This window comes from Acomys russatus, chromosome 12, assembly GCF_903995435.1.
Source record: "Acomys russatus chromosome 12, mAcoRus1.1, whole genome shotgun sequence".
NCBI classification, from domain to species: Eukaryota; Metazoa; Chordata; class Mammalia; order Rodentia; family Muridae; genus Acomys; species Acomys russatus.
In genome coordinates this window covers 2,407,367-2,430,228 of record NC_067148.1, presented here as the reverse complement: position 1 = coordinate 2,430,228, position 22,862 = coordinate 2,407,367, and the positions used below count along the sequence as shown (strand labels likewise).

At 40.8% G+C, this 22,862-nt stretch overlaps 1 protein-coding gene across 2 annotated transcripts in view; it reads right to left on the bottom strand.

Annotated features, from left to right (window-relative positions):
* Pms1 (PMS1 homolog 1, mismatch repair system component) overlaps positions 1–22,862 on the bottom strand; it is a 99,547-nt gene that overhangs the window by 31,646 nt on the left and 45,039 nt on the right. For both annotated transcript variants that reach the window (XM_051153781.1, XM_051153780.1), the window contains one exon: positions 700–816. In XM_051153781.1, the coding sequence (XP_051009738.1) occupies positions 700–816 (117 nt within the window). The remainder of the gene's footprint in view (positions 1–699; positions 817–22,862) is intronic.

The following is a 22,862-nucleotide window of genomic DNA, read 5'->3' as shown; positions in this document are numbered from 1 at the left end:
GAAGGCTTGCCACTGATGTGAGGTGCTGGATTAGACCCTAAGCATTGAAAAAGAAAACTACAAATGAAATATGTCAAGGCCAAGGCTGGCAGCCGAAACCTCCAACCCCAGCTCCTAAAAGGACAGGGTAGGAGGACTGTAAGTTCAAGGCTACAGAATTCAAACCTACCCTGGGCAACCTAACAAGACATGACTGAAAAATAAAAAGATGTGTGGGGGGTGGTGGGGGGAGGGAGGAAAGGACATGGAATATAGCTCAATGTAATAGTGACTGTGTTGCATGTACTAGGCTCTAGGTTCAATGCCCAGAGCAATGTATGTGTACATGTATGTATATGTGTTTGTACATGCACACACACACATATACCCCTACAGACACAGCTGATGAAGGAAGAGCAAGGTCAGTGAGGTAGCCTCATGCGGCAGCAGAGAGCCAAATGGCCTTATCTAAAGCTGAACGACCAACAGGAGGCAACCTGAGTATGTATTGAGGCTGAGGAAGAGAAATAAAAGATAATGTAAAGAGAAGATTCTAAATTAAAAATTAATATCCATAAAAAATGTAAATAAAAGGAAAACGAGGGCTGGGAAAATTGGCTTTGTATTTTGTGGTTTGCCCTACATATAGATTTGATCTTAAAAACATCCTTACCACTTCACTGGTGAGTGGGGACCACAGAAGGCCATCGCATTGCCTACCTGAGACTCTTCACAGTGGTGCTGCACAGACTGCATGTTGCCCATCACAGCAGTTCCCAGAACTGACATGAGAGCCATCCTGTGATCTGCTACTCTACTTTTCTGCCAAATAATTGCCTAGGGACAAGAAAAACAGGTATGTTTTAGTATAATTAATATTTAGTAAACGAAAAAGCTTAGGGTTTACTTATTTAGCATTTATTCTCAGTTTTCTGTGTCGCTCAGAAGAGACTCATGAGCTATGGTCTGAAAGAACAAAGCCTGCTTCTACATCTTAAATTGAACATGTAGAAACATATAACCTGCTCAGCCTCTCAGTTTTGTCCTTACTATTTAATAAAATACTGTCTCTAACCCACAGAATAGATACATCAAAGTGTATTTACAATTAAATTGTGTCACTTAGTAAGATTTTTTTCCCACCCTTCCAGGGCTGATAGCTATGCTATAGGATTGCTATAAACAGCCAAACAGCTGTGCAAAATTTGAAAACAAAATTGTAATTTAAAGTGACTTACCTCTCATAAACTGAGAACTTATAATTAACCGAACCTTACATAAATTCTGCTAGTGAGTAATTCTCTTTTACTACTGTATATTGTAAGTAGATACTGTCAAGAGACAAGACCAAAGGTGGCTGTGTGCAATTATAATAGAAAACACTCGAGAAACTGACAGTTTTGAAAACATCCATCCATTCAACTAGTATTCGTCCAGTCCCTTGTGCGTGAAGAGCTTATGGAAAACATTGTCAGCATCCTGGGGACTGGGGGTGGGAAGGGGAGGGAACAGAAGTGGCCATGGGGCATGAAGACCATCAACAGTAAGTTTATACACACAACATTCTTCTGCAGCAAGCAGTTCTGCCTCTGCGGCAACAAAGATGTATTCAACAGTAAGGAGAGTGGCCACAGTTCTAGAAGCACAGCAGGTCAAACTGCAGTAATTTGGGTAGTGGTCAAACAACACAGTCAGGTACGTCCTTCAGGAGCTCGGACTGTGATAGGCAATACTGGAGGCAGAATGGTAACACACTTGGCCAGGAGGAAGTACAATAGTATATTAGTGTGGAGGCCTGAGGCATGTAAAGTTCATCGTGTGTTTGTGTGTATGTGTGTGTGTGTGTGTGTATGTGTGTGTGAATGCATTTTAAAAGATATTACTACTTGAGTAATAGAAATATAGTTGTTTACATATTTAAGAATTGTAGAAAAGGTTTAAAACAAGGTTTGACTGATACATAAGACACAGTTACCAGATGGTGCCCAGCAGAGGTAGTCTTTCATTGTCTATGTTGTCTAGAAAAACAGAACCAGTAAAATATAAAGAAGTTCTTAAATTTCTGTTAAATGTGGCTGCTTGAAACAACATAAATAAAATTCGCTTCTCAATCCAATGTAGACTTTGACAACCCAATAAACTTGTACACTCTGTGGGAAATTCTATGGTTGTTTTTGAAAACTGTAACAATGGAGAAGTTTATTACAGGGTACACAAAGAAAAGAATGGAAAGAGAACGGAAAACAGAAGAGGAGAGAGAACAAAATCGCACAGAGCAATTCAGTCAGGAGTCCTGGCGAAGGCCAGGCGCCCACACAGTCAGGAGCTCATCCTCCTGGCATCTCGCATGGTACAAACAGGAGGGAAGGGATGAGCTCTTCTGGGACCTCAAAGAACAACCACAGTGTGAGATCAATGACTCAGGCATGTAAGGGAGTCCCAGAGTCTTATTTACACCATCAGACAGTTACAGTTACAGAGTAATTCACTGCTTGCTGGGTACCTCTGATCCATAAACTACCATATATTTTCAAAATCATTTCCAGTAGATGAGTAAACCAAAGCTCAAGGAAATCAATTTTGTCAAAGAAACAGTAAGTCACAGAACCAATTTTTTTACTCCCTTGTCCCTTTTTTTCCTTTTTGGCTCTAAACCTATTTTTCATATTCCAATTTTTTTTTCTAGTCAAAGAAAGCAGTAACTTAGGAAGCAATTCTAGAGTTAAAGAATCCTTCAAACTGTAAACTGTTTGACTGAGAAAAGCATTTTGACAATTATCATTTGTGGCCGTAGGATCTGCTATGGAATTTCCAATTACTGTTTAAATAAATTTAGGCATATGTAAAAAACAGAGGTAGCACACTGCTGAGAGATGGGACCGTCTACGCAAGCGCATGAAGATCTAGAGTAGGCAGGAAGTGAAGCTAGGTGCACAAGAGCAAAGGTATGACCGGCCTAGCACAGCATGCCCAAGGCAGTTTCTTACGTTTAATACCGGAACAATCTTAATTAAGAACAAAACATGACCAGATGTGGACATTTTGCAAGACTGATTTAGTGAGATCTGAAGTTAGAACTAGTATGACTTAAACAAAAACAAAACAAACCTCCATTACTGTATTTACCCAATGCAGAGACTCCCAGCTTTGACAGTGGGCATGAGAAATGAATACAGTTCATTCACAAGATGTCCCTTACTTCTCTGGGAATTGCGGCTTCTGCCATGCTAGCTGTGGTCTGGTTGCTTTCCATTCTCGAAAAGACAGTAGAACACAAGGCCAGAAAACAACATTTACAAATGGGCACACTCTAGTTTGCCCATTTATTCACTTACTTATCGATTTTAAAGGCAATTCCCTTGCAAGCTGAGACATTAAAATTGACACATAGCAGAACCAACATGCCAGCAGGAGAAAAAAGACAGCGAGGCAAGCTAAAGGAGATGAAAGAGGCATTCTTTGAGGAGGTGTCTTCACGTGCTGAAGAAAAGACTTGTGGAGGCTTCTCAGGCTCTGGCTTGAGAAGCTGAGGTGTCAAGTGCACCATTCAGCCACACAGCACACCACTAGAACAAGTTCGTCAGCTAAAGGCAAATGATGTACCGCGCTTGGCCACTGTTGAGTCCCTGATATCTAGAGCAGCACAGGGCTCCACACGAGGCACTAAAGCACTGGTTCTCAACCTGTGGGTCTCAAGCCCTTTGAAGTTGAATCACTCTTTTGCCTAAGAACACTGGAAAACAAACGTTTACATTACAATTCATAATAGAAACAAAATTACAGCTATGGAGTAGCAATAAAAATAATTTTATGTTTGGAGGGTCACCACAGCACGAGGAGCATGCGAAAGTTGAGAAGCACTCACTGCTCTCAGGAATTATCTATTGAAGTTTTCTAAAGAAAAGCCCCTTGTTAGCTTTGTTCTCAGCGCTGGTCATCCTACTGTATGCCTGCTGATAATTACAGACTTGGCTACTTTTCTTGAAATGTGTAGCAACTTTTGTTTTCATCAAGTAGAACAGTTTACTGTGATATAATTTACTACATCGTATGCTTACAGATCTGTAGCACTTACACAATTTTAGGAAACTGAATCACTCCAAACAGGAATGTCATATTCATTAACAATGACTTCCTATTCATCTCTCCATAATCACTACTGTCTTCACCATATTGCCTATGTATTGAGTGTCATGGAGTAAGACAGTATGTAGAGTTTTATGAGGACCTTGCACAACATTCTGAAATCTCACGAGTGGTGTACAGCCCCGTCCTTTTCCAGACGACACATGTCTGATGTATTCTTTCATAAACATATGGTTACTGGGGGTTGTCTTCAGTTTGAACCATTATGATTGATGCTGCTCTACACAGTGATGCTTTTGTGTGGGTGTGTTTTTATCGCTCTTGTGTAAGTAGGGCATAAGCAGTGGGTCATATGGTACCTTTGTTCTGAGGGCTGATGTCTTAGTTAGGGTTTCTATTGCTGTAAGGAGCCCAGGATCACAGCAACTCTTAAAAAAGAAAACATCTGGTTGGAGCCGGCTAATAGGTTCAGAGGTTTAATCCATTATCTTTATGGCAGGAACCACGGTGGCACACGCAGACATGGTGCTGGAGAAGGAACGTTTTACATCTAGGCTGACAGGCAGCAGGAAGAGAGAGTAACACTGAAACCCAAAGCCAATCTGCGGCGACACACTTCCTTTAACAAGGCCACACCTCCTAATAGTGCCACTCCCCGTGAGCCTATGGGGGCTTTTTTCATCAGACCAACACAGCTGACTAGCATATAATTTTTTTGTGCATTAAGCCTCTAAAACAACAAAGAAATGCTGGCTGCTGCTATGATAGCCACAGTTTTTATACTAGCCACAATGGTGACTGAAGGGACAATATTCTAAATAACAAAACGTAGGTAAAAGATTTTGGGTAATCTGCAGCTGTATGAGAATGAAATGTCCCACAACGAACAGATGCACAATGAAATCTTACTCACAGACCCTGCATCCCCCCTCCCAACCCCCACTCCCCCACCCCCACCCCTTCTCCATAGAGCTGCATCAGTTCTCTGGTCCTGGCATGAAGAACTGACTTCTTTGGTCTCCTCTCCTCACTCTCCGTCCACCTTCCTTCTGTCTGCTGAGACCAAACTGAAGGGAGTTGAGATGTACCAGGCAAATCCTGAGTTATGTCCCTACTATCTTATGTTTAAAAATGTGAAGAACATATGCTAGTCAGCTGTATTTGGATTGTACTATGAAGCCTGCGAGCACCATATTGTTGACGTTGGCTTATATGAGAGTGCTGCCTCCTGAATAAATCTCAGCTGCTGATAAACTCTGAGGTTCCTGTCTCACTGTGGAGTTTCCTGAAGTGATCATAAAAAATTATTTAGGAAACTAGTTCTTGAAAATCTGGGGAACACAAGAAGAATACGAAATGTGATTTTCTTTATTGTGATGTGAACACTGCTAGCAGCTTGGGAATACTGAATCACGGGCTTTACTATTTACACAGAATTACTATGAACTGCCGTGTCCCAGCAAGGGAGTTAATTTAGGGTCATTGTCTAAATTTACTATCATTTGGCCTAGCAACAAATAATATAAGCATCTGTCGACAAGCAAAGCTTCCAATCTTGCCCAGGCAATATTTGTTTTCAATACAGAATCCACTATTAAAGAAGAAACTGAAAATTTAACATATCTTTAATAAAAGCCTTAGTTCCAGATCATCTATACTACTCTTGTACAGAGACAATTCTTTCACTTCCTCAAGTTTTCTGTATATCTTGCCATTAGGCTGAAAGCTTAAGATATGCTAAAAATAAACACACACCCCTCCATATGTTTCCTATCTAGGTCATGCAGAGCCGGGGCATCTGGGTGTGCCAAGTCAGGATCTGACTCTGGCCAGTCTGATGACAGTGCAAAAGCACCCATCAGGAATATATTATTACATGCGCTCTGTCTGCAGGCTGGTTTAAGTTAGTCAAATATATCTTGTCCCCATCCCAACTTCACTGACATACACTGAAGAAAACTAAATTACAAAAGGATTTAAAGAGTAAGCTTCAATTGTGAAGGTGATGAGTACACATAAAAAATACCTCTGACCATAGGCAACCCTTTCTTAAAAAAATAAAAGTAGGTACCATCTATATAAAATGCAATTGCTGTACTTAAGAAATTTAATTTTTCAGTATGTGTGTAGGGAGAAATGTGCATGTCCAGTTCAAGGGATTACTGAGGCCACCAGGCATTGGAATGCCTGGAGCTAGAGTGACAAGGATTTTTTTGAGCTGCCCAATGTGGGTGCTAAGAACTGAACTCAGGTCCTCTGAGAGAGCAGCAGATGCTCTTAACCGCTGACATGCTCCTCTATCCCTAGCTGTTGTATCTGAAACACAGACGTTAAGAATTTAAAAGTGTATGCATCCAATGCCACAGTAGTAAACCTTTTCTAAGATGAACAGGAGGATGTGGGAAGTTTTGATAGGGCTATAGTTCGCATCATTTAATATTGTCCTTAATATTAAAATTATTAAAGTTTTGATTTTATTTTCCCTATCAGATAAAAGACAAAAAGAATAATTAGAAATCTGTCTCAATGTATAAAAGACATGTCCTTTCATAGGCAATATGGGAGGGAGATTCAGACTTAAAAATTCAGTTTAAAGTAAAGTGATTTTTTTTTTTTTTTTTTTTTTTTTTTTTGAGACAAGTGTCTCCTGTCTTCATGGAGCTCAACTGGCTCCAACTCAGTACATAGCCAAGGTTGGCCATAAGCTTCCGATCTTGATGCCTACAAGCATATAAAACCATATCCAGTTTTTATGGCATCGGGCCTAGGGAGCAACCTCAAGATAGGCATTCTACCAGCTGAGCTACATCCCTAGCTCTAAATTTGATTCATATATTTACTCATTGTATTAAGTAAGAAAAAGCAAATTTTCTTATATTTACTGGCTCAAGGTTTCACTTCAATTAAGTCATTGCTAAACTATTTAACAAGAAGCAAATTAAACATGTTAAAGAACACACTGAGAAGAGAAAAAGAAACCAACATACTTTTAGATTTTGGAGGTGAGTTTTTATAAGAGCCCTCATGTTACATTAATTTCTATAGCAGTTTTTGTTTCCAAGACCAATAAGGTAGAGACAGTTGACCTGAGTCTCTAGTGACAGCACTCCATAGCAACCCACCAGGAGGGACACAAAGCTGCAGGACTAGGAGACTGCATGTAGAGGAATGCTAATTTAGAACAAGGCAGTTCTGTCAAGAGATCACATATAAAGACCTTCTCGGTCTGTGTGATCCAGCTGGCAATAGATCATGTCCAATGATCTTATAGATCTGTGTGATCCGGCAAGAATACAAACACACCTTTAATACAGGAGACAGTGGCAAACAGATCTGAGTTCAAGGCCAGCCTGGTATAGAGCAAGTATCAGGTAAAGAAAAGCTTAGGTCCAGGAATGGTGGTACATGCCTTTAATCCCAAATGAAGGTAAAGTTAGTTTGCAGAAGGAAGCACCCATGTTTGAAAGTGATGTCTAATTGAGTGGCAGAAAAGGTGATGAAATCAGAGTATATTTGACAGAATAGGATATGCCCAACTCTCATGAGAAAAAAGGTATGCTGCTTAAGAGGCAATTTTACAACGAGGGGAGGCAGGTTTACTTGGACAATAATAGAGATATGGGTTGCAGAGAGAGAGAGAACTCAAGTGTAGATAGAACAAGCCAGAAAAAGAGAAGAAGCCAGAAGATTAGATTGCTGAGTTAGAGTTAGTTTGAGGCCAAGCAGAGTAATTCTGGGCCAAGAGAGAAGCCAGATTAAGTAAGTCAGCTGGGAGAAAAGTGAGCCAGAACAGCTGAGTTGAACCGACTAGCCCAGAGCTCAGAAAGAACAGTAAGGGTTCAGAAAGCTCAGCAAAGGCGACCTTATTAAGCAGTAAGTCTCAGAAGCTGAAAACATTCTAGGCCCAGGATAGGAGAAGGAGGCAATCTGCCTCGCAAACAGTTGAGAAAGGAGAATAAAAGTTACCTTTAAAACTGTGCACATAGCAGAGGCAAATATTTACAATTGGTCTCACAAAGTTGACTGCTAAGCCTTAAAGTCAGTAATTGTATGTTGCCACCACCAAGCAGGACACACTGAAGTCATTTTCTGCTCTGTCTCAATGTTATCTGTACTGCTCAAAGCTTTTCAAACAGAATCTGTCATGCCAGCCTTCCTGATCAGCTATTTAATCTTGAGACGCTAAGGCAGCTGCTACTTACTAACTCCTGTCTCTAGCTCCACATAAAGTCTTACTTTAAATCAGACTTCTATTGGTTTGTAATCCTATGTGATTTTTCCCTGTACTTTTTATTCTTACTGAACCATTTTTTCTTCTCTGCAACCACTCTTCTCCATAACTCTGAAGATGAAGCTTGTGATGAAACAGGCAGGCTAATATCCCAACAGTGTGGCACTTCACTGTTTTTGTATGGCTTTTAATCAGTGGTAAGGTTTGAGATTAATAAATATAGTTACCCTACAGTTGATTCCCATCAATCTGCCTAGTTAACAAAAACTTTCTACTTGTGTGGCAAAAATTTCACTTTAAAAGTATTATTTCTGGGATTATATAAAATTAAAAAGCTTTCTTTGAGAATTAAATTAAACCTGTATCTACCATCTTGCACAAAAAATAACTCTACATGGATCAAAGACATCAACGTGAAACATGAAACATTGAATATGGTAGAAAAAAAATAAGCAATGATACAGAACTGGAATGAACTATCTGAATATGACCTCATTCACCTAGGAATTGAGGCTGAGACCCCATAAAATCAAAAGCTTCTTCACAGCTAAAGAAACAATCAATTGAGTGCATGTGAAGCCCACAGGGGAGAGAGACTCTTTGCCAGTTGTACAAAAAGAGTAATATCCAAAAGAACTAAAACAAATAGTTAAACAAATAATTCACCCATTCAAAAAAAATAGATGTGGGATCTGAACAGAGGTCTCAAAAAAAGAAATAGAAATGGGTAAAAAAAGATCTCAAAAATGTTCATTGTCCCTAACAATTAAGGAACTGGAAATCAAAATAACACTGAAATTTCATCTTACCCAAATCAGAATGGCAAAGATAACAAAAGACCTGACAACAAACGCTAGAGAGGATTTGAAGAAAAAGGAACTGTTTTATTCACTGTTACGGGAGACAAACAGACAGACAGACAGACAGAGACAGAGAGAGAGAAACCCTATTGGTTAGGGTTGTCCAAGATTATTCCCAAGGTTAAGTCCCCACTTCAGATGATGCCATGTACCTGGGACACAGGACCCTAAGGATCCCAGCTCAGTCTGACCTGAAAGCCTCCTCACTGAGAACTGCTTTCATGGAAGTAACCAATAGTCCTATTTGCCTTTGCTATACTTATAAACAAAACCAACAACCAGCAAGGCATATCTGTAAGGGTATAATAGTTGCATGCACAACTTGGCAGTAACCAACAGCTCTCTGGAGGTCAGCAAGCTCTTATGGGCTGAATCAAGCCACTGACTATTCAATTCTATAAGCAATGTTTTATGGTTTATGGCTGTTTTCGTGTAACATCAGAAGAGTTCTGCAGAGGTCTGAAAAATCTATGGCCTTTAACATCTAAAATATTATTATTACTATTTTTTCAAACAAAGAGTTTATTGGCCTCTCTGATTGATATTATAATAAGACAAGACTGCAGAGGCTCCTCTATCTTGTATTCTTGCTAGGTCTAACTAGAACTTGATCTCCTTGATAGAAAATCCTGGGGAAAATTACCGAACTCTATTTTAGGAACTGAAGGTCATGATGCCCTAGCTAACTTATCTGAATTTCTTGTGCAGAATCCCTCCAGCTAAACAGCTTATCTTATCTTCTGTTAAATTGCTTGCTAGTGCAAAATCTCCCCTGCAGCTGCTTTGTGAGAAATCTGGATGTGGTTTGACTTAAAACAAAACAAAACCCTTACCCTAAACACTTGGAGTTATACTTGGGTCTCAAACACCTGAGGGTGTGGTCCCTGATGGCTAGGATACTTACAGTTGGCTATAAACTGCCTGAGTGGTCATCTCTGGTGGGCTTCCCAAAATATGTTGGAAGCCCTCACCAAGAAAGACTCTGAGGAGCTGGAAAGAGTGTGCTGGCTAGAGAAGAGTCCCAGAGGGTGTAAACCCTGAGGCTTTCAGAGTGCAAGGGAAAATCCTCTGAGCACTCAGGTCTACCTGGTGCTGCCACCCCCCAAAAAATGTAAAAGGGGGAGAAACAAGGAGATCACATTAGAACATTGTACAAGAATCTAGGTAAAGGGTGATGATGGCAGGATCACGCGTGGTCCAGGCATGGTGAAAGCATGCATCTTTTGAACGCAGACTTCTGGATTTTACTATTGAAATCCTAAGGCTTTTTGTTCACTGACTGGAAAAAGAGAGTTCTTACCTCTCATGGAAAGCGGCAGAAAAACCACTTGGAAGGAGAGGTGGGAGGTGAGAAAAGCACTGGCGTGGTGACTGGACTGACCCAGGAGCTGCTCATGGCAGCTATAGGAGGAATGTATAAACGTGGGAGTTATCAATGTATAATACATACTAATGCCATGAGAACTGTAAGCATAACAGGGAGATGAGTATCTGTAGAAAAGCAAGTTCAAGAAGTAAATACTAGGATTGTAAATATTTTAAAGTTTTGGGGTGGGAGAGGACTGGGAAACACAGAATAGATAAAGGAAGGCTGACCTAGAAGCCAAGTAGAAAAGAGCCTCTGGAAAGAGCCAGACTGCTTAACAAAGCAGATGCACACATGAACGTATTGCCTCCCAAGTGTTGGGATTAAAGGCATGTGCCATCACACACAACTTTTGGTTTTATTGGCATTTTCTTTCATGGTCTTTAAAACCCCACCCACTGACACTGCTTCCTCATGCTCCTTCTAACAGTCTTAATCCGTTGCCATGGCAATGCTGGCATAACAAATTCCAGCCTCCTTAGCAAGCACCTCCTCTGGAACTGTGGTCATATTAATAACGTCCACACCCTAAGTACGGAATATAAAGCTCCCTGCACAGGAGCTGAAATGAGGCTGCTCAGTTGTGACTATTGTCCCCTTTGAATGGCATTGAATGTCCAAGCAGGCAGAATCAGGTGGATTGCTGTGAGTTCGAAGCCAGCCTGGTCTACAAAGTGAGTCCAGGACAGACAAGGTCACACAGAGAAACCCTGTCTTGAAAAACCAAAAAAAAAAAAAAAAAAAAAAAAAAAAAACAAAAAAAACAAAACAAAACTAAACAAAAAAACAAAAAAAAGTTTACTCCTTACTACCATACCTCAAATAGGGTCAATGGAATGGTCAGAAATGTTCCGTAACCTAAAGAACATGGACCAGTTTTCTGTTTTACCAGAAAGACATTAAAACAGCATGGCTGCCATAAAAAGACCGTCTACTTCCAGTCTTTGGGGGATTTTGCTTAAATAAAACGGGAAAGATGCAGCCTTCATGCCTTTGCCTGGGAAGAACATGTGGTAATAAATAGTGCACTGTTAGAGACTCCACTGAGATCCTGACTCTTCCATGACACAGGAGCAGAGCCAACAGCCTGCAGAAATGGAAGGAAACAAAGCCCAAGATCCCATCAGTCTCATTTCTCTCTATTAGTGAAGACCGGTGAGAACATCCACTTCCCTCCACTGCTAACGAATAAATGTGAGCGTGAAAAGGGACTGTATGCCTTATTCCTAATAGCCAGAACCTGGAAATAGTCAAAATGGCCCTCAGTCAAAGAATGGATAAAGAAACAAGAATTTGTGGACAAATGGATGGAACTACAAACGATCATACTGAGTGAGTTAACCCAGAAGCAAAAAGACTCACATGGTATATACTCACTTGTAATTGGGCACTATCCCAAAAGCCATATCCCACAAAAGTTTTCACTTACCAGGAGATTGGGATAGATGTGAGGATATCCTACTGAGACTCTAGGTAAGAGAAATACAGGAGATGGGTGAAACAGAAGGACCTAGAGCGTCCTAGAAACCTACAAGAAGAACATCGCGATGGGTGGATTGGGGCCCAGGGGGGTCTGCTCAAACTATTGCACTAACCAAGGACAATACAAGTAGTAAACATCGAACCCTTACTCTGATCTACCCAATGGACAGGACATTCTCCACAGTTATGTGGAGAGTGGGGACTGACTCTGACATGAACTCTGGTGCCCCATATTTGACCACCTCCCCTTGGTGGGGAGGCCTGATGGCACTCAAAGAAAGAATAAGCAGGCTAACAAGCAATATAAAATATCTAGGAATAACCCTAACCAAGCAAGTGAAGGACTTATTTGAAAAAAACTTTAAATCTCCGAAGAAAGAGATTGAAGATGACATCAGAAGATGGAGGGATCTACCTTGTTCGTGGATTGGGAGAATTAACATAGTAAAAATGGCCATCTTACCAAAAGCAATTTACAGGTTCAATGCATTCCGTATCAGAATACCTACAAAATATTTTGAAGATATTGAAAGATCAATTCTCAACTTCATATGGAGAAATAAAAAGCCCAAAATAGCAAAAACAATCCTATACAATAAAAGATCCTCTGGAGGAATCTCCATACCTGATCTCAAGCTGTACTATAGAGCAACAGTAACTAAAACAGCATGGTACTGGCACAGCAACAGGCTGGTGGATCAATGGAATCGAATTGAAGATCCAGATATGAATCCACACACATTTGGTCACTTAATTTTTGACAAAGAAGCCAAATCCATTCAATGGAAAAACGATAGCATCTTCAACAAATGGTGCTGATCTAACTGGATGTCTACATGTAGAAAAATGCAATTAGACCCCTATTTGTCACGATGCACAAAACTCAAGTCCAAGTGGATTAAAGACCTCAACATAAAACCAGAGACATTAACACAGTTAGAGGAAAAAGTGGGGAAGAGCCTGGATCACATAGGCACAGGAGACAACTTCCTGAACAGAACACCAACAGCCCAGGCCTTAACGTCAACAACTAATAAATGGGACCTCATGAGGCTGAGAAGCTTCTGTAAGGCAGGTGACACTGTCAGGAGAACAAAGTGACAGCCTACAGACTGGGAAAAGATCTTCACCAACCCGTCATCTGACAAAGGTCTAATATCCAAAATATATAAAGAACTCAAGAAACTAAACGCCACCAAACCAAATAACCCAATTGAGAAATGGGGCTCAGAACTAAACAGAGAATTCTCAACAGAGGAATATCAAATGGCTGAGAAACACTTAAAGAAATGCTCAACCTCCTTAGTCATCAGAGAAATGCAAATCAAAACGACACTGAGATTCCATCTTACACCCATCAGAATGGCTAAGGTCAATAACTCAACTGACACCACATGCTGGCGAGGATGTGGAGAGAGAGGAACACTCCTTCATTGCTGGTGGGAATGCAAACTAGTACAGCCACTTTGGAAATCTATCTGGCACTTTCTCAGAAAACTGGGAATAGGGCTTCCTCAAGACCCAGCTATTCCACTCCTTGGAATATACCCAGAAGATGCTCTACCACACAACAGAGACATATGCTCAACCATGTTCATAGCTGCCTTATTCATAATAGCCAGAACATGGAAACAGCCTAAGTGTCCCTCAGTAGAAGAATGGATAAAGAAACTGTGGTACATTTACACTATGGAATATTATTCAGCTATTAAAAACAAGGAATTTCAGTAATTTGTGGAGAAATGGATTGAACTAGAAATTATCACAATGAGTGAGTTCACCCACAAGCACAAAGAGTTAAATGGTATATACTCACTTTTATCGAGACACTAGTCCAAGGGGCACGTCCCATGAAAAACTTTACTCACCAGGAAAGTGGGTCAGAGGAGAGGACATCCTATTGAGACTTTAGGTGAGAGAAGCCTGGGAGAATGGGGAAAGAGAAGGATCCAGAGGGTCCTGGAAACCTACAAGAGGAACTGTATGACAGGCAGATCTGGGTCCTGGGGTCCTCCTCACACTATGGCACCAGCCAAGGAAAATATAGGCAGTAAACTTCGAACCCCTACCCAGACTAGCTGATGGACAGGACATTCTCCACCGTTGAGTGGAGAAGGAGATCTGACTTTCACACAAACTCTGGTGCCCCATCTCTGACCACGTCCCCTAGATGGGGAGGCATGGTGGCACTCAGAGGAAGGATAGCAAGTTACCAAGAAGAGACTCGATACCCTAAGAGCATATATAGGGGGGGGGGGGGTCCACCTCAGTCACAGACATAGGGGAGGGGAGCAGGGAGGAAGCAGGAGGGAGGGAGGAATGGGAGGATACAAGGGATGGGCTAATAATTGAGATGTAATATAAATAAATTAATAATAATAAAAAGAATAAGCAGGCTACCAAGATGAGACTTGATAGCCTATGACCATATAGTGGGGGAGGAGGTCCCCTTCAGTCATAGACCTAGGAGAGGGGAATAGGGGGACAGGAGCAGGGAGGGAGGAATGGAAGGATATAAGTGATAACAACTGAGTTGTAATCTGAATAAATTAATTAAATAAAGAAAGAAAAGAAAAGAAAAGGGACTGTATGATTGTAAATTGGCTCCATCTTCCTGGAGGGCAGTTTGGTACAATGTATCTGTGGCTTACAAATACTCAATGCACTTTGGTACTCTAGGAATTTCTCTTTAAGCAATTATGGGAGATTCAGTCAAAGAATCATTTGTAAAGAAGGATATTACCTGTCATAGTAAAATATCTGGATATCAAATAAGTTAGTCGTACCATGTTTCCCTTGTCGTTAGGCTATGGAGCAACCAAATAGAGTTCATGTCTTGTTTTGTTTTTTAAGTAAGTATAATTAAATAATAAAGTTTTAAGAATTAAAAAAAATAACAGGAAGGAAAAAATGGTCTGAGTTGTCCTGGGGCACACGGCTTTATACCCAACCCTGAAGAAGTGGAAGCAGAGGATAGAAAGTTTGAGTCCCAGTCTGGGTTCCAAGGTAAGACCCTGTACCTGAAAGAGTATTCTGGAAGCAGCAATGAGACATAATGGCTTGAAGACTACATGAAATAAATCAGGCGCCACTAGGAAGGGCGAGGGGGGGGGCGGGGATGAAGAGTCCTCCAAGAGAGTTGTATTCCAGTTATAGCAAACGGTGACCAAAGACAGGCTAAAGGCATAGAAATTTTACTTACTGTTGCCTGTGAGAGAAGGCATTTCAGAAGGGGGAGTGTGAAAGAACTAGAAAAGGCAACAGTTGGTATACAAAGCAGGATCCAGGGCAGTCAGGGATGACTGTGTCCTATGCTATCTGACACACAGGCATGGAGAGAAACACGATGAACTTGGTCTTGGTGGCTCCAAAGCTGTGACTCATTCAAGGCTGGCTTCGGCAGGAGGCTGCAGCAGAGTATCTGAGTTCTACAGTTCTGGAAGTGTCATCTGCCACCTGCACATTGAGGCATGGCAGGTCCTGAGCTCATTACTGATGTCTGCTAGTGAAGATGAGAGACCCAGTCCCATACCCTACGGCTCTGGACTTGTATCTGACCTTCTCACTGAAGGCCTCTGGAAAGCTACTCTCAACAGACACTAGATAAAGTCTGCTATTCACAGGGATTTTTTTTCCCCAAAGACTGAGCCTCTTTACCATTTGCTAAGTAGTACAGAAATGAGTTCCTATTGCAAATAAGGGTTACAATTTATTCTCTTTAATTCTTCTAGGCTTCAATCAAATCAGAGTGTGACTCTACAGTACTTCCTAACAGTTGAGCTGCATTACCTATTCAGAACAGGAAGAACTTCCACACAGGGGAAAACTCTATCCCCGTATGCCAACATACAACATACCTCTGAGTAGCAGCTCCAACTCAGCCAAAGCACTTGCTAGATGCTCACCTGCTGTGGCCTAGCTCCAAGCCTGACTCTAAAGTGTATCTGTATATCCCACATGAAGTCACCTTTTTTCCCCCTCAGCTTCCACAGAATGTAAAGATAACATTAGCTAATCACTCAAACTCTCATTACCCTCTTCAGCTATGTAAGTGCCCCTCACCCATGGATTCTGAGTTGTAATCTGGCACATACTGCTTTACAACTCTGGCTGAGATGAGGGAGGAAGGAGGTGACAGCTGCAACAAAACTTTCCTATAGCGCAGTGGAAACAAAGGTGGGATATTTGGCGAGTGAATGATAGGCTCACAGTATATAGGACAAAATGGACAAGGATTGCAAAATGAACATTGCAGATACGCATTACAAGGCTTTTATCACGTGGCACACAGGTGAGAATAGAAGGGAAGCTACTGTACTTTAAGTCTCATCACTCTCCTCCGTAACAATAAAAACTCTGTATCATTCAAATCATTCAGCTGATGCAGTATGTGTGGGTTTCAAATAAAAACAAATTCAGGGCTGGGAATGCAGTTCAGTAGTAGAAACACACACACACACACACATACACACACACACACACACACACACACACACACAAACCCAGACACACACAGACAAAATAAGGCCCCGGGTTCTATCTCCAGAAATGTAAAATTAAATGAAAACTCAGCTCAAAACAAAACTGAAAAATACAAGCATATTTTTAAAAAAGCATTCACTAGATAGGCTGACCCCCACCCGCACTCTCTTAGGTCCTTCAGGCAAATGAACCCTCCCTGACCCACCAAGCCACAGGCCACCAGAACTCCTGCTCAACAAGTGACCATACCAGATACCAAAAGTCACACCCCAATTTGGTGGAGACCCCTTATTCAGCCACAAGCCAAAAAAGGCATAAGTAAAGAGGAAACTGAAGGCAAGGAACAAAACACCCATCCAATAAAGAAACCCAGAAATAGGCAACTAAACCTATAATCCCAGACACAAACCCAGAGGCTAAAAACACAATCAACAACAGCTAGGGCATTGTGTCACCATCAAAGCCCAGGTATCCTACTACACCAAACCCCGAACATTCCAACACAGCTGAAGCACAAGAAAAGGTCCTTAAAATCAACTTTATGAGTATGACAAAGATCCTTAAAGAAGTGAGGAAACGACAAACCAAAACATTGAAGGAAACGAATAAATCCCTTAAAGTAAGTCAAGAAAGTCAAGAAAAAAACAAACACACAGTTGAATTAAATAAATAAAAATGTTCAAGACTTGAAAATGTAAATAGAAGCAATAAAAAAAACCCCACAAACTCGGGAAATTCTGAAAATGAAAAATTGAGGTGAGTAAAAAGGAACTATAAATACAAGCATCATCAAAGAGTAGAAGAGATGGAAGAGAGAATCTCAGACATTAATGATACAATAGAATACATAAATATATCCATCAAAGAAAAGTTAAATGAAAAATATTCCGAAGATAAAACATCCAGGAAATTTGGGACACCATAAAATTATCAAACCTAATTAATAATAATAATAATAACAACAACAACAACAACAACAATGAAGAAGAAGAAAAAGAAAAAGGAGGAGGAGGAAGAAGAAGGAAGAAGAGGAGAAGAAAAGGAGGAGAAAGAGGACAAAAAGGAAGAATCATCCTAGATATAAGGTCCATAAAATATTTTCAACAAAAATCATAGAAGAAAATTTTCCTAAATTCTCTTTTAAAAAAAAACTAAAGAAGGAGATGCCTATAAAGATACAAGAAGCATACAAAACACCAAACAGATTGGACCAGAAAAGAAAGTTCCCTCACTTTACAATAATCAAAGCACTAAACACACAGAATAAAGAAAGAATATTAAAAGCTGCAAGCAAAAAGAGCAAGTAACATATAAAGGCAGACCTAATAAAATCACACCCAAATTTTCAAACGAGATTCTAAAAGCCAGAAGCACCTGCGCAGATGTCCTGCAGACTCTGAGAGACGACAGATGCAAGCTCTGACTCCTACACCCAGCAAAACTTTCAATCACTATAGATGGGGGAAACAAGGTATTCCATGACAAATCCAGCCCTACAGAAGAAACTAGAAAGAAAACTCCCACCCAAATAACTACACCCATGAAAATGCAGGAAATAATCTCACAGTAGCAAAATCTAAAGAAGGGGAGCGTGTGCACGCACACAGCACACAACACACACACCATCCCTGATCTCAAGCTTTTCTCCAGCACTATAGCAATAAAAACTGCATGGTACTGACATAAAAACAGACATGCTCATCAGTGGAACCGAACTGAAGACCCACATGTAATTCTGCACACTTATGGACACCTGACTTTTTTTTTGTTTTTTTTAATAAAGAAGCCAGAAATACACACTGGAAAAAAAAACCCAAAACTTCTTCAACAAATGGTGTTGGTCTATCTAGATGGCTGCATGTAGAAGAACGCAAATAGATCCATATTTATCACCCTGCACAAAGCTCAAGTCTAAGTGGATCAAAGACCTCAACACAAAACCAGATACACTGACCCTGATAGAAGAGAATGTAGGGCACAGCCTTGAGTGCACTGGCATCGCAAACAGCTTTCTGAACAGAACACCAATAGCACAGGCACTAAAATCAACAATTAATATAAGTGACTTCATGAAATTGAAAAGTTGTTGGTGTTCTGTTCAGGAAGTTGTCTCTTGTGCCAATGTGTTCCAGGCTCTTCTCCACTTTTTCTTCTAACCAGCTTAGTGTCTCTGGTTTTATGTTGAGGTCTTTGATCCACTTGGACTTGAGTTTTGTGCATGGTGACAGATATGGGTCTAATTGCATTTCTCTACATGTAGGCATCCAGTTAGACCAGCACCATTTGTTGAAGATGCTATCCTTTTTCCATTGAATAGATTTGGCTTCTTTGTCAAAAATCAAGTGACCATATATGTGTGTGGCTTCATTTCTGAGTCTTCAACTCGATTCCACTGATCAACCATCCTATTGCTGTGCCAATACCATGCTGTTTTAATTACTGTTGCTTGAAATCAGGTATGGAGATTCCTCTGAAGGATCTTTTATTGTACAGGATTGTTTTAGCTATTCTGGGTTTTTTGTTTTTCCATATGAAGTTGAGAATTGAACTTTCAATGTCTTTTAAAAATTGTGTAGGTATTCTGATAGGGATTGCATTGAATCTGTAAATTGCTTTTGTAAGATGGTCATTTTTACTACGTTAATTCTCCTGATCCACTGATCCACGAGCAAGGAATATCATTTCACCTTCTTATGTTATCTTCAATCTCTTTCTTCAGAGTTTACAATACGTGCAGTTAACTTTGAACCCCTACCCAGATCTAGCCAATGGACAGGACATTCTCCACAGTTGAGTGGAGAGTGGGGTCTGACTTTCACACGAACAATGGTGCCCCATATTTGACCATGTCCCCTGGAGGGGGAGGTGTGGTGGCACTCAGAGGAAGGATAGCAGGCTACCAAGAAGAGACTTGATACCCTATGAGCATATACAGGGGGAGGAGGCCCCTCATTCACAGTCATAGGGGAGAGGAGTAAGAGGAAAATGGGAGGGAGGGAGGAATGGGAGGAGCAAGGGATGAGATAACAATTGAGATGTAATATGAATAAATTAATAAAATATATTTTAAAAAAAGAAAAGAAATTGAAAAGCTTCTGCAAGGCAAAAAACATCATCAATTAAGGCAAAATGGCAGCCTACAGAATGGGAAAAGATTTTTTCCCTGACTATATCTGACACAAGGCTTATTTCCAAAATATATAAAGAACTCAAGAAACTAGACATCAACAAATCAAACAATCCAATTAGAAAACAGGGGACAAGGCCGGGCATAGTGGTGCATACTTTTAATCCCAGAACTCGGGAGGCAGAGGAAGGTAGATCTCTGTGAGTTCAAGGCCGGCCTGGTCTACAAAGTGAGTCCAGGACAGCTAAGGCTACACAGAAACCCTGTCTAGAAAAACCCTAAAAACCAAACCAAACAAAAACAGAGACCAGATCTAAATAGATAATTACCAATAGCAGAATCTTATATGGTTGTGAAACACTTAAAGAACTACTCAACATCCTTAGCCATTGGGGAAATACAAACAAAATGATTCTGAGATTCCATCTTACACCTGTCAGAATGGGTAAGACCAAAAACTCAAATGACAGCACATGCTGGTGAGCATGTGGAACACGGGGAACACTCCTCCATTGCTGGTGGGAGTGCAAACTTATACAGCCACCATGGAAATTCATATGGAGGTGTCTAAGAAAATTGGGAAACGATCTACCTCAAGACCTAGCTATACCACTTGGGCATATACCAAAGACCCTCTACCCTACCACAAGGACACTTGCTCAACTATGTTCATAGTTGCTTTATTCATAATAGCTAGAAACTGGAAACAAGCTGGATGTCTTTCAACCTAAGAATGGATAAAGAAAATGTGATGTATTTACATGGTAATAACTTTTAGAGAAAATAATATGAAATTTGCAGTTAAATGGCTGGAAGTAGAAAATAACTAGCCTGAGTGAGGCAACAGAGACCCAGAAAGACATGCATGGCATGTGCTGACTTATAAGTGGACATCGCCTATTTAAGGAGAATCATGCTACAATCCACAGAACCAGAGAGGCTAAGTAACAAGGAAGAATTGGAGGGGAAGGGGGCACGGGAAGGGGAGAATGGCAACACATGGATGTCCCTTGGAAGGGGAAATAGAATAGATTTTGTGGGTGTATTGGGGGCAGGTGGCAATGGGAACAGGAGCAATCAGGTAGGGGGGGAAAGAGATGGAGGGAGAGGAAAACTGGAACAAGTGGGCATTTAGGACACAATGTGGAAGACTTGTAAAGTGGAAACTTCCTGGTTCCTAAGAGGGTGACCCTAGCAGGAACTCTTAGGAATGTAGGATTCGAGCTTTAACTGACCATCTTCTGTAACCAGGGTAGGCTCCCAGTGGTGGGACTGGGACACCAACCCAGCCACAAAACCTATGACCCACAGTCTGTCCTGACTGCAAGATGAGCCTGGGGCAATGTTGGCTCAGAGCTTGTGGAGCATAGCCAACCAATGACTTGTCTAAGGAGGGCTAAGCCATGAGAGGGAGCCCATGCCAAACCCTGCCTGGAGGGGCAGGAATTAGAAGGAAGATGGCTCAGAGACAAAACTGAGAAAAAGAAAAAAAAATTAAAAAAGAACAAAAATCACTAACAACAATGAAATGATTCCTAATGATATTCTGCTATACTCATTGACTCATTGATCAGGGCCTAACCCAAACATCATCTGAGAGACTTCCTACAGCAGCTAATGGGAGCAGATGCAGAGGCCCATAGCGAAACATTAGGGATAGCTCAGGAAACCCAGCAGAAGAGGGGTAGGAAGGACTGTAGGAGCCAGAGTGCTCAAGGACAGCAGGAGAACATAGCCTACAGAATCAAATAAGCAGAGCTCATGGAGGATAAGAGACAGAAGCTGTAACCACGGAGCCTATGGGTCTGCGATAGGCACTTTGCAAAAATGCTCTGGTTGTTTAGCTAACAGTTTCTGTGGGACTCATAACAGTGGGAGTGGGAGGTGTCTCTGACTCTTCTGCCTTCTCATGAGACCCTTTTCCTCCTACTGGATTGCCTCATCCAGCCTTTACATGAGAGTTTGTCTCTAGTTTTATTGCATCTTGTTATCCATGTTTGTTTGATATCCTTGCTCTTTTCTGAAGGGAAATGGAGGAGGAAATGGAGAGGGGAGGTGGGGGCAGCACAGAGGTGGCTGGGAGGAGGGGGGGGCTGCCATTGAGATGTACTGCATTAGAGAAGAAGAAAAGAAAAGAAAAGAAAAAGAAAGAAAAAAAAAGACATAACAGCAGAGGGAAAAATAAAGAAAGCATTCACAAATCAGCAATATGAAGTCAAAGTAGCCCTCATTAGAAATCATTAATATAACATATTCTAAACTAATGATCTACAAAATTGTTTTTGTTTATATGCAATAATCAGCAGTGACCTTTTACTAATGTACAAGGAAGGCACACAGAGCAGGACTGCAGAGGGACTCAGTCCTTCTACCTAAACCTCAAACTGTAGTGCTTGTCTCAGAAAGGGCTCTAGCAATTCTCCAAATAATATTTACTTTAAATAAACTCGCTGAATCCACTTTGGCTGTCTCATTATTCAATATGCTTTCAAGGAACATGGTGATGAAAGAAGAAAAATACTTCTTTCTAACATAACCATATTGGCAAGAACATCAACATTATCAGTATTCAGAGAATGTCTTGGCAGGTTAAACCTTCATAAAAAGAGGGAACACCAGCTAATCCAAGTTATGAAAATAGCAAGAGTACTTCTCATATTATGTGCAATATGATTGTTTGCTTCTAATGCAGAAAATATATCATTATATTTAGATTTTAGACAAAGACGAAAATTCTTCACAGAAATACAGAATGATGGAAGGGAACATGTTTAAAAGACCAGCTGAGAGCAGAGCAGGGTTCAGTGCACAGACTGAGCAAACATGTCAATACCATGTGGAAGGCTTAATAATGTATTTTAGCTTTTTTTTTTTTTTTTAAGCATAGTAGTACTATTTTTAAAAAGGACAGCAATGATGTGTGCTGATGGAAACAAGTCTGAAGGCAGAAAGCTCATCTCACTGAGTCCATGACTGTGGTATAACGGCTAGCCATGCTACCTACCACGCTCATGTTATGCATTCTCAACACATATGCTGGGACCTGAACGGCCCCTGAAACGACTGAAAGCCACAGAAGGACTTGAACTTGCTTCAGGTAATTTCAGAAGATGTGTCTCCCCTGCCCAATAATAAAATATAACATACTATAAAAATGCTTCTTTCCATTCTCAAAAGAAAATGCCTATCCTGATAACTCAACACTGGTTAAGAAAATTACATAAACCTGAAAACTTAGAAGACATATGC